General features: G+C 43.2%; 1 protein-coding gene across 1 annotated transcript in view; it reads left to right on the top strand.

The window, feature by feature from the left end:
• PGM5 (phosphoglucomutase 5) overlaps window positions 1–18088 on the top strand; it is a 680115-nt gene that overhangs the window by 138378 nt on the left and 523649 nt on the right. Inside the window, exon 2 of the mRNA XM_085632981.1 lies at window positions 13721–13883. Within this exon, the coding sequence (XP_085489107.1) occupies window positions 13721–13883 (163 nt within the window). The remainder of the gene's footprint in view (window positions 1–13720; window positions 13884–18088) is intronic.

Here is an 18088-nt window from a genome sequence, read left to right on the forward strand (position 1 = left end):
AGCACTGTTGGCAGGAAATTTTGGAAGAAAGAAATGTGGTCAGGCCCCTCTGAACCTTCTGCCAGACCATATATACGAAGGTTGTTTCTCCTGTTCCTATTTTCGAGATTTTCAACCTGCTTTTGTAGGGCCGTGGCTTGAGATTGAAGAGCTTCAGTTTTGACAAGAGATGAGTTCAGCGTCTCGACGCTATACTCGACGTTAGTTTTTCCCAACCATCTGTAAGGAATTGGATTTTAGAGTTTGTCTCTTCAACAAATGGTCGTAGGGCACGAATCTCCTCCAAAAGAAATTCCATAGACACTGACGAAGACTGCTTCGGTGGAGACGGTGGGTCTTTTTTCTGCCACTTGGTTGTTACTTTGGTAGCTGCCAAAGAAACATTAGCAAGAGACAAAGAAGCCATTTTGGTTGATGAATTCAAGGGAATTTCCATCTGGGCGGAGCAAGCTCGAAATTTTGAATGCACAAGAAACGTACGCTTTGAAGTAGCTTGCAAGGAAAATACTTTTTTCAGTCGACCCATATAAGTATGGTGAGTCAATGGCAATATTGATAATGAAGCAAAATATACCTGAGACACTTAGTAAGGAAATACTATGACATAGAATATGCAATTGGTATTCACAGGATCATATAAATATCTAGAACATAAGAAGAGTAACACTCATTCCTTTAGGATTTGAACAAAGAAGCACCAGCAGAATAACAAATCATCATATAGAGCAATTTAAACATTTAGAATAACATTGCCGGAGATCTGTGTTGGAAGCAGAGTGTGTTTAAGAAACACATGAGTTAAAGAGAGGTAGTACCATGCTGCCAAGGTTAGAAACACCAAAAAATGAACTTAACATGTGGTATATTTGAAAAAGAGCCGCCCCACGCAGCTACTCATGGCATAAGAGGAAAAATTAGAAGCAAGCTGTAAAAGTAGGTTACATGATAGTGACAATTTTTCTCAGGTCCTGAAATGACAATAAGAAAACGACCGCCAAACCAGTCACAGAGAGATTAGAAGATAGGTACTGAGGCACGGCCTGAAAATGATGAGAAGTATTGAGATTTGTCCTCTGTTGTGAAAAGGAGACTTGAGGTAAAATCCGTTCCCCTCAGGTCGCTTATGCCGTGAAATTTGCCATAGAGAAGTTAGAAAATACCAGATTAAGGTATGTCTTGAAATTGCTAAAAAATAATAAAATTTGCTTTTCCTTGCAGGAATGAAACTTGAGGCGGGCGCTGAAGTGAGCGCGCGGTGAAGGCAAATTCCATCAGGTTGCAGTCAGCATTAAGATGTCGGCCGTTGAGCCGGTTATAAAGAAATTAGGAAATATGAAGCTGAAGCGCGTCTCGAAAAAAGTTGAAACTCACATCACCTTATGGGGTGGAGGCTCCGACGTCCATGTATGGTAAATTAACCAGGTCAATCCGCAGAATGCATGAGGAATTCCTTTCGTCCTCCCGCCGTCCTCAGCCGAGTCACGAAAACGCCGCCATCTTCCTTGGGCGCTAACCACGCCCCCCCCCCCCCTTCCCCCCCCCCCCCCGGTAAAAGTCATTTTTAATGTGTAGTGAATTAATAATCAAGTGTTGTTGTGGCCATCTCTAAATTAGCCAGTGGCAGATTATTACAAGCACCAGTGTTGACAATAAAGTGCCAGTGCCGAGCACCGGAAACCACCGGCTCAAATTAAACACTGTGCAAGTTGCTGCCTTGCATTTCTCTAAGCTCGGAAGACAACCCATGGGTGGAGCATGTGTCCCTTATTGCACAAAAAAAACCCTGTCTGTAACAAAAGGCACACTTGCAGCATGGACAAGGATGCCTGTGTTTTCTCTCGGCTGTTTCTATTCAAACGTTTACACTGGATGCTCCTTAGTGGTTGCTAAGTCCGCTTCATAGCAGAGGGAAGACCACTGGCTGCAGCAAGTGAAGGGGCCCTTCCTCTCAGCGCACAGAAATGCCAAAACCTAAACTCAAATCATTATATTTTTTAAACCCTTTCTCACATTTAACATGTAAGAAGATGCATGTGTGATGCTGAGACTAAAAAATTACTTCTATAACTTTAAACTAACCTGTGTATAAAAGTTATGCGTCACTTTAAAAAACACTTAAACACACAAGAACAACTCTTTAAGACTGTTTTAAGCCGTGACAATGATTATCAACTGATGCAGTTATTTAGGAGAAAAAAATATAGAATTATTTATTTTAATTATTCATAGTAATGTGGAGGTGAAAAACTAAAATTGTTAATTAATCTGTTGTAAGAAAAGCCTGATCTTTCCTAAGAAAAATCTTGCCTGCAGAAAGCGGAATTTTTATAGTCAATTGTCTGTCTCCTACAGGCAAATAGTGTCAAAAATATGTAAGTTTGCTTCTTGACCATTTTTTACCTTCCTCTACTGCTGAGATGTGGATAAAATAAGAATGAGATCATCAGAGTTCTTCGTTGTAGCAATTGCTGCACGCACAACAAGCATTGCCAGAGCCTTAAGATCGAATTTTAATGTTCTACTGTCGGTTAGCATAGGCATGCACAAATCTGCGTGTGTGCATGTGTTAATGCCAGACCTTCGCCAATACTAATTATATATTATTATATCTTTCCATGTGTGAGGGCAGAGTTCGCCTCACTCCCCCGCCCACCCACAATATAAGTTATATTCAAAGCAGGAAACAAAATATAATATTGCACTGTAGAAATCAAGCTTTCTTTCGGTGAACTGGAGCAAGTTACAGTTTGACCACAATGTAATTTTTATATAAAAGAATTACAGTACAGATATACCACTAGCATAATGCATTGCAAAATAGCACTGTGATTTAGCATGCCTAAATTACGAGTAGTACCATGAAAAGTGATGCAACAAGGTCCCTCGTGCATTGCAAGAGGTGAAGCATACACCAACTGGTCCATAGCAGAAGGTGAAAGAGCAATACTCCCCTGGGGAAGGAACTGAAGACTACTCAATGTGTATATTAAAGTATCGGCAACAGTTGTTTCTGTTGGTCCTGCATCGCATCTCTGTTAGGGGTAAACACAGAGTTTGGTAAGATGGTGTTTGTGCATTCATACACAGCTGCACCAGGTTGGAACTGTTAGACCGGAAAAGTGCCACAAGGGGCTTGTAAATCTGCACCAGAAGTCTTTACTATGGGTCTATACAGAGTGGTGGGGTTACCTTGGTATTCCTGACTAATTTATGTGACATTGCGGGTGACAGTTCGTCCAACATCTGGATGACACCCACACCTCGTACGACAGGTCATCTGTTTGAATTATGAACATCTCAATAATCCGCGAGCACATTTTCCAAATAACAATGTGTTTTTAGTCTGTGTAGAAGTAGCAACATCATTATAATTAAGTATCACGATTCACTGGTACAAAATTCACAACTGTTTTTACAAATCAATAAAAACAATCACTATCAAACGAAAGAAGATGGAGTTGGAAAAGTAAAGGCTGCTCTTGGTGGGTGACTTAAAAATGACAATTTGGTTTATGCTCGGTAAAGGAAAGCAGTCCTAGAGAGGAATTACCATATGAACCCTATGGGAAAGTTCAGTAACATTAATGGAAAAAAAAAAGAGGAACCCCTTCAAACCAAAGGAATAGAGTACTACGCAGTAGTAAAGAACGGAATCCTTTGGGCAGTATTGTATTCTCTAGATTATTATTATTCTTTTAACTCTCTCATTCACCCCACAATCTTCTCATACCATTCCACACGGTAACATGCACAAGAAGTTTTAGCCATATATTTCCCACAGATAATCTCAACACCTATGGTACTAGGAAAATAGAAATCGATTTATTGATAAAAATATCTCATTAAAAACACAGTGTTAAAAAAGACAATTGGCATAATCCATAAACATTCTGTTACAAATTTCAATGAAAATACAAAAATCGGATTTGTTTGCAACATAATTGCAAAAAAGAGAGTACATAACCTAGACACACACACTATGGTGCCAATTACGATCCTGTAAAAACTGGGTACGAACCGTCGGACGGAGGCTTTTTTCCGTCCGACTCGTACCCGGTTGTAAAACTTTACAAACATGCAAGTACGATTCGCACGGAAACACCATTTCCGTACGAGTCGTACAAAACACCGACCGACGAAAAGATAAATACAAATGTGATCCGGGGAAAGCGCCGACGTGACGTCGGGACGCTCTCAGGCAGCGTTTCACGAACCAGGAAGTACGATTCGAACCGACAGCGGTCCGGACGGCAATATTTTTACGGCACCCAAAAAGTGCCGGAAAAGCGAAGTACGCCGCGATGCGTGTGGAATTGGGGGCCCGGTACGTGCCGTACCCCCCCCCCAGCCCCCGTGAGTATGCGCCGTACCCCCCCAGCCCCCGTGAGTATGCGCCATACCCCCCCAGCCCCCGTGAGTACGCGCCGACCCCCCCGTGTACGTACGGTGCGTACCCCCGTGTATGTACGGTGCGTACCCCCCGTGTACGTACGAGTCGTACCCACGTGTATGTACGGTGCGTACCCCCAGCGCTACACAGGGGCTGGGGGGGTACGGCGCGTATGCGGGCACATGTCTCCATGGTTGCAATGGGAGTTCGGTGCGGACGGTGTTTTTTCCATAGGGTTGTGACATCGGACGCACGGGATGGATCGTACTTGCGCGGTCGGACTTCACTTTTCACGTTTGTACGGTAAATCGTCCGGGGAGGTGTCGGACACATTTTCCGACCCGAGGACGTGTGGGGAATTATTCCCAATGCGACTCGTATGGGCTTTTTACCATGCGAATCGTGATTGCCAGTTTGTACAGCACTTGTACGATTCGTACGGTAAAAAGACCGGATACGAGTCGGACGGGCAATTTTTTTAACGGATCGTGATCGGCACCTATGTCATTAATAGTATACACATCCGTGATCGACCAAATTCATGGGCGTGGAGCCTGGTACTGTTGAATTTGTTTAGTGCTCGTTGGCTGCAGCCCTTGCACAGATTGTGTTGAAATCAAAGCATCGATGCGTTTCGATGGGTGTCCTATATCACCATCTTTCTCAAGACAAAGAATGCGACTCTCTTAAACATAAAAGATTATTTTTGACTCGAACAGTTAAAACCACCTGTGTCATAGAACACAAATATCAATAAGTAACCCTAAGCGGCATAGTGGTACAGACTATTAAATAACTACATACCTATAAATATTGTAAGTTAAAGCACTAATATTGGCAATGCCTTGATAACTCTCTATATAAATTCATACAAGTACATCATCTTATCCTAGAATGTATATACACCATATATAGTCTCAGCTACTGTATACTTCACATGTCTTAATGATATTCAAACTCGTCAGACAAAGGCTATCACATACAGAGAGCATAACTCCCACTACAATTATCTCTAGGTATATAAACTATACACTCACATCACTCTCGTTCAATTTCTCTTATAGACCATGCGTGTGCTGGTTAAGAAAATCACACAGATGATTTCTCTCACACCCCAGTTGCATAATATTACAACAGAGCTCTCACCTATCATAGGCGAGAAAAGCCATTCCAGATGTGATGGACAGGTCAGTCGCTAATGTAGGGGGTAGTTGCCTCCTATGTTCTATGTAGGCTTTTCTTAATATGTCTGTATATAATAGATAATATAGTTGTAGTAATACTAGAAGTTTTTAGCATAAAATTGTCCAAACAAAGGGCAGTTGAATCTCACCTTCAAATCACCGAGGTTTGCCCCCACAGATAAATTGGCACTGGGTGGGTGTCCCAAAGGCATCCAACACTCAAGGCCAGTTAGAGATTAAAATTCTGTTAGACACATATTGTATACACGTATTACCCGCCTATTAATTATGGCAGATTACTACATAGAATGACAGAGAAATAAGCTCACGATTTTACCTTATTGTACATACGGTATCAAATGTAAACTCCAGCCTTCTCAAAAACAAAGGTCTCCATGAACAAATGTGTAGCGTGTCAGAGTTCCCTTTTCTAATTAGGGTCTGAAAGATGATAAAAAATACATGGCGAGTTGAATTATTTGTTCATCTTTTCTCCTACTGAAGTTCAACGTATCCCTAATTCTAAGGACAAAGCTTCTATTTAGAGACTCCCCGACAGTAGAGCCAAGTACTCATTTTACATCTATATAAAAACTCTAGTTCATTTGATTATAACCACGACTACAAGATTCTCTCCTAATATTTATGCAACGCAGTCTATGGAACAGTTTATGGAGCAATCTCTCCGGTCACACGCTGTATATATACAGCCCAAAGATAGTGTTATAGAGGTAGGCATCCTTAAAGATATCCCACTCGTTCGGCAATTTGATTGTTCTAATATTCTTGCCTCCTGTTACTGTTGTAGAAACAGAGAACAAATATATCTACGCTAGCGCTTTCGAAGTCATTGTCCCTGATCACTTACTTCAATCGGTGCACGCTCCTGCGTGGTATCGTGTCAGCCTGTATTGGTAATAGAGTGATGAGAACGTGTCCCTACGAGTATCTATATATACGAGTCAATCGTGGGATAGCACCTGGATTTAATCAGTACGGCGGCTTCTGTCTCACACACGCCGTTCCTATTAGAGCAGTCGGATCAATCCTACAGGAAGAAGATCTTGGGGGTGGAAACATTGATTTTATAATGAGTTGTATCAGCATGGTACTGAAAAATAACCTCTTTCTATACAAGAAGGATCTGTACCAACAAATAAAGGGGACCAGCATGAGCGCGACTTGCGCCCCAAGTCTGGCCTGCCTCTACATCAGCAAATTTGAGCAAGTTCATGTGTTCAACGAGTTAGCCCCTTTCTTTGAGAATATAATTCACTGGTACCGCTTCATAGATGACGGTGCCAGTGACCAATTGGAAGAATTTATTTCCTGGTTAAACCTAGGAGATACTAACCTTAGATTTACCTCCCAATGGAGCAGTTCCCACATACATTTTTTTAGATATTTGTATTAAGAACGAGGACAACAGACTGGCAGTAGAATTGTATAGTAAACCAACAGACAAAAATACTCTGCTACAATATAAAAGCCACCACCCTAAAGCCCAGAAAGATAATATCCCCTTTGGGGAATTCCTGCGTCTTCGCAGGAATTGCACCACCATTAGTGACTTCTGTGCACACTCTGAGGGTCTTATAAAGAAACTTAGCGAAAGGGGCTACCCAAAAAAACTAATAAAAAACTCATTTAAACGAGCCAGATTCTGTGACCGAGAGTCTATGCTTGATTTTACCAAAAAGAAAGAAAAGAATAAAACCGCAGAGAAGATAGTGTTTGTAAGTACATTTTCACAAGTGAGTAACCAAATAAAGAATATAATAAATAGAAATTAGAAGATCATCAATGAATATAGAGAAGTACCACTGGAGAAACCTATGTTTGCCTTTAAGCGCAACAAAAATGTACGCAACTCATTGGTGCATACATACAAGGATGAGAATATTCAAACCACTATGTTCCAGACTAAAGCAATGGGCAACAGTAAATGTGGGTCCTGCTCAGTCTGTGAACAATGTACAGTAGCCAAGAAGATTGAACACAAAGGTCTAACCTTTGCATCAAGAGAACTTACTAATTGCAGAACTAAAAACGTAGTTTACTTCCTAGTTTGCCCATGTAGCTTAGGCTACGTGGGCGAAACAATTCGTGAACTACGTGCCAGATTAGTCGAACACAAGTCCGCTATACACAGCAATAAAGAGAATGCACCATTGACCGCACATTTCCTTCAGCAAAATCACAAATGTGAAGATTTCAAATGGTTCATATTGGAACGAATCAAGTATAACAGGCGAGGAGGAAACATAGAAAAAACAGAAAAATGAGGGAACAATGGTACATGTGCAAATTGGGTACCATCAACAAAGGTTTAAATTCGAGAGAAGACTGGATGTCCCTCATTGTATAGATAGATCCTTGTGAATATAGCGTGAATAGTTTGCAGTTGATGAATCTGCATTTAGTAGTATTTTAGCTCCTTTCATTTGTGATATATGCATCAATTCTAACTTGCCAAGTCCTAAATAAAGTTCCTGTTTATTTTGAGGGCTCTTTATTATGCCTTTAAAGTAATAATAGGAGGCCAATAGAGGTCCATAGGCCAACAGTTTAACCACGCCATATACAAGCCTCCCTTTTGAGTTGAATGGGTATTATCCCTCCTTCTCTGCTATCCAGTATTATGGATCAACCTAGGCCGAGAATTATTGGATCACATTACCTACAGAGTCCAATATAGCCGGCAGGGAGAGCCATCTTGGATGTTAATAGGAGACATGTCCTTGGGAACATATCCCCCTCTTCCTTTCTTTTTCCTAATTTAGGAATAACTAAGTGTGCTCCGATAGTATTGGGAGTTTGTTTATACCCACATTGATTTTTAGTAGTAATACTCTACCTATCAAGCCCTGCTTTTAGTGCTTACTAACAATGAGCTACGCTGTTTTCATTGATATAACATGTTCCAATATGGCGCATGCATTCTGCAGAAGGAAGGAAGGAATTCCACCTTCATTTCCTGTGTTTGTTGAATCCCGGAAGGTATTTCGATCCGGAAGCAATAGGAACGGCGTGTGTGAGTCAGAAGCCGCCTTTTTTTTTGTTGAAACATTTTTTTATTATTTTCCAAATCAACAATTACTATTCATTACACAACGAGGTTCCGAGTCCAAAAGGAGTACCGTCCCTCCTAACCCCAACTCGTTCCCACCTCTCCCCACCCCCGTGTCAGTGTGCCCCTGTCCCCTACCTCTCCCCGGATGTGCCCCCCTTTCCAAGGAAATCATGTACGGACGCTCAATCCCTCTCTGTGCAAGCAGATCGTCCCTCTTGTCCAGGCCTCTGGTAGGTGTCCCGGGACCTCCCTCGTTCCCATATCATCTCATTCCCCAGTCCCCCTCTCCTCTTGTCTATCCGCCGTGCTCCCTTCGTCCCCTACCTCAGATATTAACCCCTGGAGTTTCACCACCAACGCTTCCCATGCCCTGGCCGTCGCTAACGCTTTCTCATCATCTCTTCTAAGAGCCAACTGCACCCGGAGCGTACCCTCCACCCCCGCCCATCTCACTAACGCTGTCCTCCACCGCAAAAAGCTAGGCCCCCCCCCCGAGATTTCCAGTGCATGGTCAATTCTCTCTTGGCCAATATCAACCCCAGGTCATAGAACTTGCTAGTGACCTTCGTACGCCGGGTGTGTGGAAACCATAGCAACAAGCAAGCCCCCATCTCTGGGGTAATAGAGCGGTCTGTCACCTGATTCAAGCAGTCCACTACCTCAGCCCAATAGTCTCCCAGCTTCAAGCAGGCCCAAAACATGTGGCGAAAATCTGCCCTCTCTCCCCCACACCGCGGACATGGAGAGTGTGCCCCTCCGAAATATTGCAAGACCTTGGCCGGCGTCAGATACGCCCTATGCAGCGTGAAAAACTGAACCAACTGGAACCGTGCGTTCCGCGTTCCCTTCCAGGCCCTCCGCACTAGCGTGGACCATGTGGTCTCAGGAATCGCCTTCCGAGGTCCGCTTCCCACTTTTCCCTCAGAGCGGCCAGAGGCTGCAAGCCCTCCGGCGACAATCGTCGATATAGGCAAGTAATGGCCTTGGTCGTCCCCGCCGCCATCATGACATATTGGCAACCCGCTGCAGTCGGCGGTTCCGACAGCCCCATTTTCCAGTGCTTCTGGAGGCTCGCCACCAAGGCCGCATGAAGCAAAAAGTCTCCCTGCGGGAGCCCGTAAGCATTCTGCAGGTCCTGGAAGGACAATAACACTCCGTCCCGGAATAGGTCTCCTACCATCTGTACTCCCAGCTCCTCCCAAGTCGCTAGCCCGGACCAATCACCCCCATGCGGGAGCGCTGTGCACATCCCTAGGGGGATTTCCGGGGCGTACGGGCGGACTATGGCTGCCCGCCTCTGACACCTATTCCAACACTGCCAGAGGGTACGCTCCTCCAGGGTTAGCTGAGTTAAGTCCAGTCGCTGCTGGAGAACCGTAAAGGCCAGCACATGCCGTGGGATCAACCTGTCCTGCGGGCCCTCCGGGCCTCTATACTCTCGGGCCACCGCCTGCGTGAGCCACTGAAGCTGGGCCGCCAAATAGTACCATTCAAAATCAGGGGCTGCCAGGCCCCCCTCCGCTCGGGGCCGCCGCAATGTGGCCAGCGCCACCCGTCGCCTCCCCGAACCCCAAATGAAGCCTGTCAAAAGTGCCCGTAGTCGCGCGAAATACGACGCCGGGATCCATACAGGAAGTGTGCGGAAAAAATAGAGAAGGCGTGGCAGCACCACCATTTTCAGCAACGCCACCCTCCCGGCACACGAGAGCAGGAGTGTACTCCAAAACCCCATACTACCCCGCAGACCACGAAGTGCCCTGCCAACATTCCCCTTCAACAAATCTGCCTGGGTATGATAAATGTTAACCCCCAGGTAGCGCAAACAGCTGCCTTCCCACCGGATTCGTCCCCCCCGTCTGCGGTGTCCTGCCGCCCTGTGACAGCGGGAACAAACACGTCTTACCCCAATTGACCTTCAGTCCAGACATACGACCGAACTCCTTCAACAGGGCGACCGCTCCACTTAACGCCTCAGTCGCGTCCCTCAAAAACATCAGCAGGTCGTCTGCATACAGGGAGATATAGTGGGCGTCCCCCCTCAGAGCGACTCCGGAATAAGCACATCCCCGTCGGGCGTGTGCTGCCAGAGGTTCAACCGCCAGCGCAAACAACAAGGGGGATAGGGAACAGCCCTGCCTCGTTCCCCTCCACACTCGGTAGGAGGCCGAGATAGTAGCCCCCGTCTTCACCCGGGCCGTGGCACCGCTATATAGCAAGGTGGTCCAACGTACAAAGTCCTCCCCCAAGCCGAACTCCCGCAGCACTCGATACAGATATGGCCATTCCACACTATCAAAGGCCTTTTCTAAGTCGACCGACAGTGTGCAGGCCTCCGGGTATTCATCTCGGTCCAGTTCCATCACCCGCAGCAGGTCAGAAGCCGCCTTACTGATTAAATCCAGGTGCTATCCCACAATTGACTCATATATATATATACACTGGTAGGGACACGCTCTCATCACTCTAGTACCAATACAGGCTGAGACGATACCACGCAAGAGCATGTACCGATTGAAGTAAGTGATCACGGACAGTGACTTGGCAAGGGATAGCGTAGATATATTTGTTCTCTGTTTCTACAACTGTAACTGGAGGCAAGAATATTAGAACAATCAAATTGCCGAACGAGTGGGATATCTTTAAGGATGCCTACCTCTATAACGCTACCTTTGGGCTGTATATATACAGCGTGTGACCGGAGAGATTGCTCCATAAATTGTTCCATAGACTGACTTGCATAAATATTAGGAGAGAATCTTGTAATCGTGGTTATAATCAAATAAACTAGAGTTTTTATATAGATGTAAAATGAGTATTTGGTTCTACTGTCGGGGAGTCTCTGAATAGAAGCTATGTCCTTAGAATTAGGGATATGTTGAACTTCAGTAGGAGAAAAGACGAACAAATAATTCAACTCGCCATGTATTTTTTATCATCTTTCAGCCCTAATTAGAAAAGGGAACTCTGACATGCTACACGTTTGTTCATGGAGACCGTTATTACGGCTGTATTTTTTTTAGAAGACTGGAGTTTACATTTGATACCGCAGTAACGTACAATAAGGTAAAATTGTGAGCTTATTTCTCTGTCATTCTATGTAGTAACCTGCCATAATTAATAGGCGGGTAATACGTGTATATAATATGTGTCTTACAGAATTTTAATCTCTAACTGGGCTTGAGTGTTGGATGCCTTTGGGCCACCCACCCAGTGCCAATTTATATGTGGGGTCAAACCTCGGTGATTTGAAGGTGAGATTCAACTGCCCTCTACCCTTTGTTCGAACAATTTTATGCTAAAGATTTCTAGTATTACTACAACTAAATCATCCATTATTTACAGACATATTCAAGAAAAGCCTAAATAGAACATAGGAGGCAACTACCCCCTACATTAGCGACTGACCTGTCCAGCACATCTGGAATGGCTTTTCTCGCCTATGATAGGTGAGAGCTCTGTTGTAATATTATGCAACTGGGGTGTGAGAGAAATCATCTGTGCGATTTTCTTAACCAGCACACGCATGGTCTAAAAGAGAAATTGAACAAGACTGATGTGAGTGTATAGTTTGTAAGAAGAGTGCCATATATACCTAGAGATAATTGTAGTGGGAGTTATGCTCTCTGTATGTGATAGCCTTTGTCTGACAAGTTTGAATATCATTAAGACATGTGAAGTATACAGTAGCTGAGACTATATATGGTGCATATACATTCTAGTAAAAGATGATGTGCTTGTAGGAATTTCTATAGAGAGTTACCAAGGCATTGCCAACATTAGTGTTTTAACTTACAATATTTATAGGTATGTAGTTATTTATTAGTCTGTACTACTATGCCGCTTAGGGTTACTTATTGATAATTGTGTTCTATCACACAGGTGGTTTTAACTGTTTGAGCAAAAAAATCTTTTATGTTTAAGAGAGTCGCATTCTTTGTCTTGAGAAAGATGGTGATATAAGACTCCCATCGAAACGCGTCGACGCTTTGACTTCAACAGAAGCTCACACCAGCCCCTACCCGACCCCCTCTCACAGTGCCAGGAGAGTATGCACTGCTTTTCCCACAGCTTTAGAGCCTGCCCTGCTTCCCCCCCAAACATCCTCCTACCCCCAGACCATACACTGCGACTCACTGTGGCAACCTGCTCACATTTACCACCTCCTGGAACCAGGTGGTAAATTTAATGGAAAGGTCCATTGAATCTGGAAAACCCCAGGTTCGAAAGGCTGTCCCCCGTTTCCTCGAACTTTAACTCATGGTACCCAGTATTACAGATGAAGATATTGCTTGAATTCAGTGTCTCCAACACCAGTATCCCCAACCCGTCATTTCAGCCATCTTATAATTAGGGTTACTGTGTAGGCTCATTCCAGGACTAGGTCAGATTTTTAGAACTATGGCTTTGCTAAAGCTAAAAAAGCAGCAGCTACTCGCATTGTGAAGGGGCAAAGGGCTTTCATGGAGTAGTATTTAGTAGAAGACTGCATCCACCACATTGCAGCCACAGTTTCTCTTTAGAAGGCTTGGGAATTGATGACATATATACATGTGCAGCTATGTCTCTGATATACCTTTTATATTGTTTCCTGTATACTGAGCAGTTTTAACTTAGAGTGTTATGTGAATTAGATATAGTCCCCGCAGCTATTAGTATGTATGGTCTGTCTTGACAGAGCAGCTGTCACCAGACAATTATGCGAGTATCACCAAGAGAGGGGCTTTGGCTCCACCCACATGTTGGGAGCCAGGAATACCTGTTTTAAAGGGCAGAATATGTGTGCTTCTACAAAAAAGTGCCTGTCCTTCACACAGCTGTAATCATTATGTTTATTTACCCAGATAACTGGATAATTTATGGTGTTTCTCTCAGGCAGCAGCACAGATGGGAAGAGGGCAATCAAAGCACATGGATTTTTAAGAGTGGCTTGACAGTGCATTCATAAGCCAGACTATAGACATCTATTAGGGAGACCAATAGGGCAGTTGTTAAGAAGTTCAGACAACTCTGTGAGCATGTGATATTAATAGATTAAAGGAAACAGAGCCTAATCTATTTTGTTTACTAATTTAGATTGGCCGGCTGGTCATTGGCCAGAATGGAATCTTATCCACTCCTGCAGTTTCGTGTATCATCAGAAAAATCAAAGCTATTGGTGGAATTATTCTAACAGCAAGTCACCTTCCTGGAGGGCCAGGAGGCTATTTCGGAGTCAAATTTAATGTCGCCAGTGGAGGTAGGTGTACTTACAGTTATTTTGTTCGCAGAATTTTAAAAACAGTTATTTGGTTGAGCATGTAGATTACAAGAGTGGACCTTTAATAGATTGTCTTATAGATGTTCCATGAATTAGTTTAGTATGTATTCTACATCAAAAAGTCAGAAACACTGCTACCAATAGGGCCATTGATAAGAATGTTTCCACCATTGATCCTACAGCTGGTGGTTATAGAGGTAATTTGGCTCCACCTTATTAGGAACCTTCAGGTGATTTATATTACTTTCCTATGTCCCCTGCTGTGGGTACCACCACTCAATAAGACAGTGAAAGCAACAAGCATATTCATTGCATGCAAGGGCATGTCAGAGCCACAGAGCACTGCTGAGCCAGAGTCCTTGGGTCACTCAAACGAGAACATAGCGGTGAGTCTAGTTCCTGATGTTAGCTACTTGAATTTAGAACAGTGTTTTGCACCTGGAATAAAAATAGCCTGTGATTTTCATAGTCTCACTCACGATGTGCCTGCAATTTTCCAGGATTGAATCTTTACAGATCTATATAATTGAGCTGCTGCTGCTTTGATTGAATATTAAACATATGAGTGCTCTGTATTTCTTTCAATGCTTAGAACTACCACCTGTACTGCTGCAGGTTTTGCCATCATCTTTCACCCCTCTTATCACTCACCATGTAAGAGATAGACTGATTCTTCCTTGGTTGCTCACTTCAAGTCATATTTAAAGCACTGCTGTTCCACTGAGGACACTAAGGCGGTGTTTCCTAAACTGTGGGTCAGATTCCAAGCCGATTTTTGGTGGTTCAGAAGTCAGAGCAATAAACAAACATGCCTTTAAATTCTGTGTTTATCTAGTTTTGTTTGCCATGCTTCAAAGACTTCCTGGAGTACAGGGAGTGAGAAAGGAAAGTAGGGTGTTGGTTTTTGCAATGTACAACAAAATGTAAATATCTTTAAATGAACTGTTTTTTTATTGAGCAGTTAGGAAAGCAAATATGAAGCACGTTTTGTAATTCTCAAGTGTGCCTGAAAAAACGATTTTAATAGGATGAAAACAATCAAGACACTTTATTTGGTGATGCACAAATGATAAATACTCGCAGAAAGCCAAATTCCACACACTATCGTTTGAGTGCTTTATAGTTTCATCAGTAAAACTGTATTTCTATGCAAAGTTAGGGACCATTTCAATGGAAAATGTGCTGTCTGTAAATGACAATGCTTTACCACACGAGGATTTAGTTACATAAAAAATCTCCATTCCTCATTTCCATTAAATTTAGGTGGGTTGCAAAAAGTGTGGGTCTAAAAAACACACACTGCATTAAGAGATCAAATATGTTAGCAGCCCTGTCCGAGTCTACATAGAACTGGGAATTGTTACATGGAGAATCTGGATGTGGAGGTGTTTTAACTCGATCTCGATCACTGTTCTGTAGTGTAGTTCCTATTTCCCTAATAGGCTCTGCGCATTGGAATAATATACCCTATAGATTTGGCATAGTACTGAGGTCAGTATGCCCCTATCGAGTATATTAAACTTAAATAATTTGTACCAGCTAACTCAGAGGCCACTAGGAACTCCTTGTAAACAAGAAGGGAGTAGTTTCTGGCAACCGCATAAACATGACAACTTTGTTTCCCTTTAGAATCGTAACACTCTCAGAATCGTGGAAACAATAGATAACAATTTCACTCAGCTAATCGTGCATGCTTAGTTTCTTCAGAGTTTACACAGAAAGAATAGACGGGCGTTGCAATAAGACGATTTATTGACCAGTCTTGTTTCTCTTGTAAGAGATATGAGCTGTTATAATCACAAGACAGTATGCAAGATATATTATGTACAGCGTAAGCAGTAGAAAGAAATAATACTGCGCTAGCGTTATCTTTTAGCTATGACACATATATTCATATACATAAATAACATAAGCTAAAAATGCGAGTACTCATGAGATGCTTCTCTAACTAGTTCTACCGCAGTGTACCTAACCTAAGTGTAGTACTATGTAAGAAGTAGGTGCTGTATTCTATAGTATGGAGGGCTATAGTATGGTATGCTAAGTTTAGTATGCCAAGAGTCCCTCTAGGTTCTAGGCAGCTCCATACCTTGTGAATGAGAGAGGTGGGAATCCCTTTCCGGGTCTCGAACTCTAACACCCCGTAAAGGGAGTCAGAACACTGGAAGCTGGATTCTCTGCGAGCAGGGATGACAGCGTCTCTTGTCAGTGCGTTAGCCTGGGATACAGGCTCCTCTAAAGTCGAGGTCTCCTCTTACTTGCTTGGGCAAGGGAAGTTATATTTATACCTGGTAGGTGCATTGGAATGTTAGCATTGACGTAAAGTCGGGCAGAGGAAGACGTCAGGAATGAACCCTTAAGGAATAGCGGTTTATGCATAATAAATGAGTTCTTGGAGAAATCAATAATCCTGGGCTAGGGAAACTCCCAAGAGCTTAAGGGTCTGGTTTCTAAGAACTCGTTGTGACGTTGGGGTGGACGGATGTAGGTGACCATGCCTGTATTTGGATAGCATGGCTAATGCTTAAATAAGGACTGGCATCTTATGTCTATATAAGGGCAATGCAAATTGTGCCTATATAAGGACATATTTCATGAAAACCTATATACGGACACCTAAAACGGAATACAACACCCACTCCACTTTCGAATGAACGATAATACTAAATGCTAAACATAAAATGCTAAACATTAAACTGAGTACCACAAGTTGCTAAAAACATTTGTAAAAGCATACTAAAAGAAGTCTATTAAAAACATGGTACTAAATGAAATTGGGGTAAATAAGGTGACAATGTGTCCCTGAAAGTATTCAAAGAAGTCTGTTCTATATGAATAGTTCTACTGTCAGCAGATTGATTTGCCATGTATTTTCAAATTTAGAAAAAAATCAGTTTTAGGAAGAGTTCCAAGTTCTGTTCTGTTATGAAAATATGGAGGCCAAATTCATTGCTTTTCTGGTACACTGTGAGCCGAATCAAAGTCAGTGTATGGGTCTGGTGAAAACATGAAATCATCTACTCTTGTAGACAAAAGATCATCTACTGATGTCGGTGATAGTTGGAACACATTGTTTAGAAGGTTAACTGCACAGAGATGTGAAGCATCGCCTTCAGAATGGGATGCCGCAGCAATGTTCTTGTCCGTTACCTGTATGTCTGTTGATCCATCTCGTACCTCAGCAGCAGCAGGAAGCGTCTGTGAGATCTCAACGAATGCCATCATCAGGATTGGTAGCCTCTGGGGACAACACAGAGCATGGGCCGTTATCGGGTCCAGCAGAGTATCGATATCCGTTGGCATGACTGATGGGAGTGTTAGACATATGTCTAGCCCGCAATCTTCACCACAAAGCAGGCAGCGTAGAACAGGTAAGATGCAATCTTGCCAGATTGGTCAAAATGACAGAAACCATGTTGTATTAAGTTCCCGTAGACGAGGTATGCCCAAAAGTTGCACTATGCGCTCATGGAACTTCCGTTCTAGGAGAGCTTTCTCCAAGTTTCTGGGAGTGACGCCGGTGGATAGGCTTGCCATAGCGTAGCAGTAGGAATAAAAACAGGATTCCTGCAAAGAGTGCTAGAACTAATAGCAGACCACCAAACACACAATGTACGAAGTTCGGAATGATTCCGAGGACTGCCTGAAAAGGTGTTAGCAGTCCTGAACATATGTTCTTAAATACATGTACAACCCCGCTGGTATCAGACATGTTTAAGATACGTCCCATCATTTCTACGAAATGTATAGGGCAGTTTGTACGAATTAGAGCCTGTATCTCAGCCGAAGTCCTTGCAATTTGTAGATCATAGGTTTCTTTGGCCGAGGTCAAAGGCACGGTCTGTTGCAAAAGCATGGCTTTCATTCTGCTTAAAGTATCAAAACGTATAAAAGAAACATTCAATGAAGGCCATAGAGGCAACTCCCTGACTGTGTCTATTTGGGGGAACAATACCTGCATACAACAAGTAACCCTGGAGCTAACCGTTACCAGATATGGGATTCCTGGCAACATGCCACAGCAACCTTGATCATTCAACATGAGGTAACTCCAGTTAGAAAGTTGGCCAAATGTTGGATTAATCACAGCAGCTGGTGCACCCTGTAGGTGGCAGGACAAGTTTGCCTCAGAACCATTACAAGCCCTGTGTAAAGAAATGTCCTGACATATGAGAAATCCGCTC

Source organism: Triturus cristatus, chromosome 2_1 (genome assembly GCF_964204655.1).
Source record: "Triturus cristatus chromosome 2_1, aTriCri1.1, whole genome shotgun sequence".
NCBI lineage: Eukaryota > Metazoa > Chordata > Amphibia > Caudata > Salamandridae > Triturus > Triturus cristatus.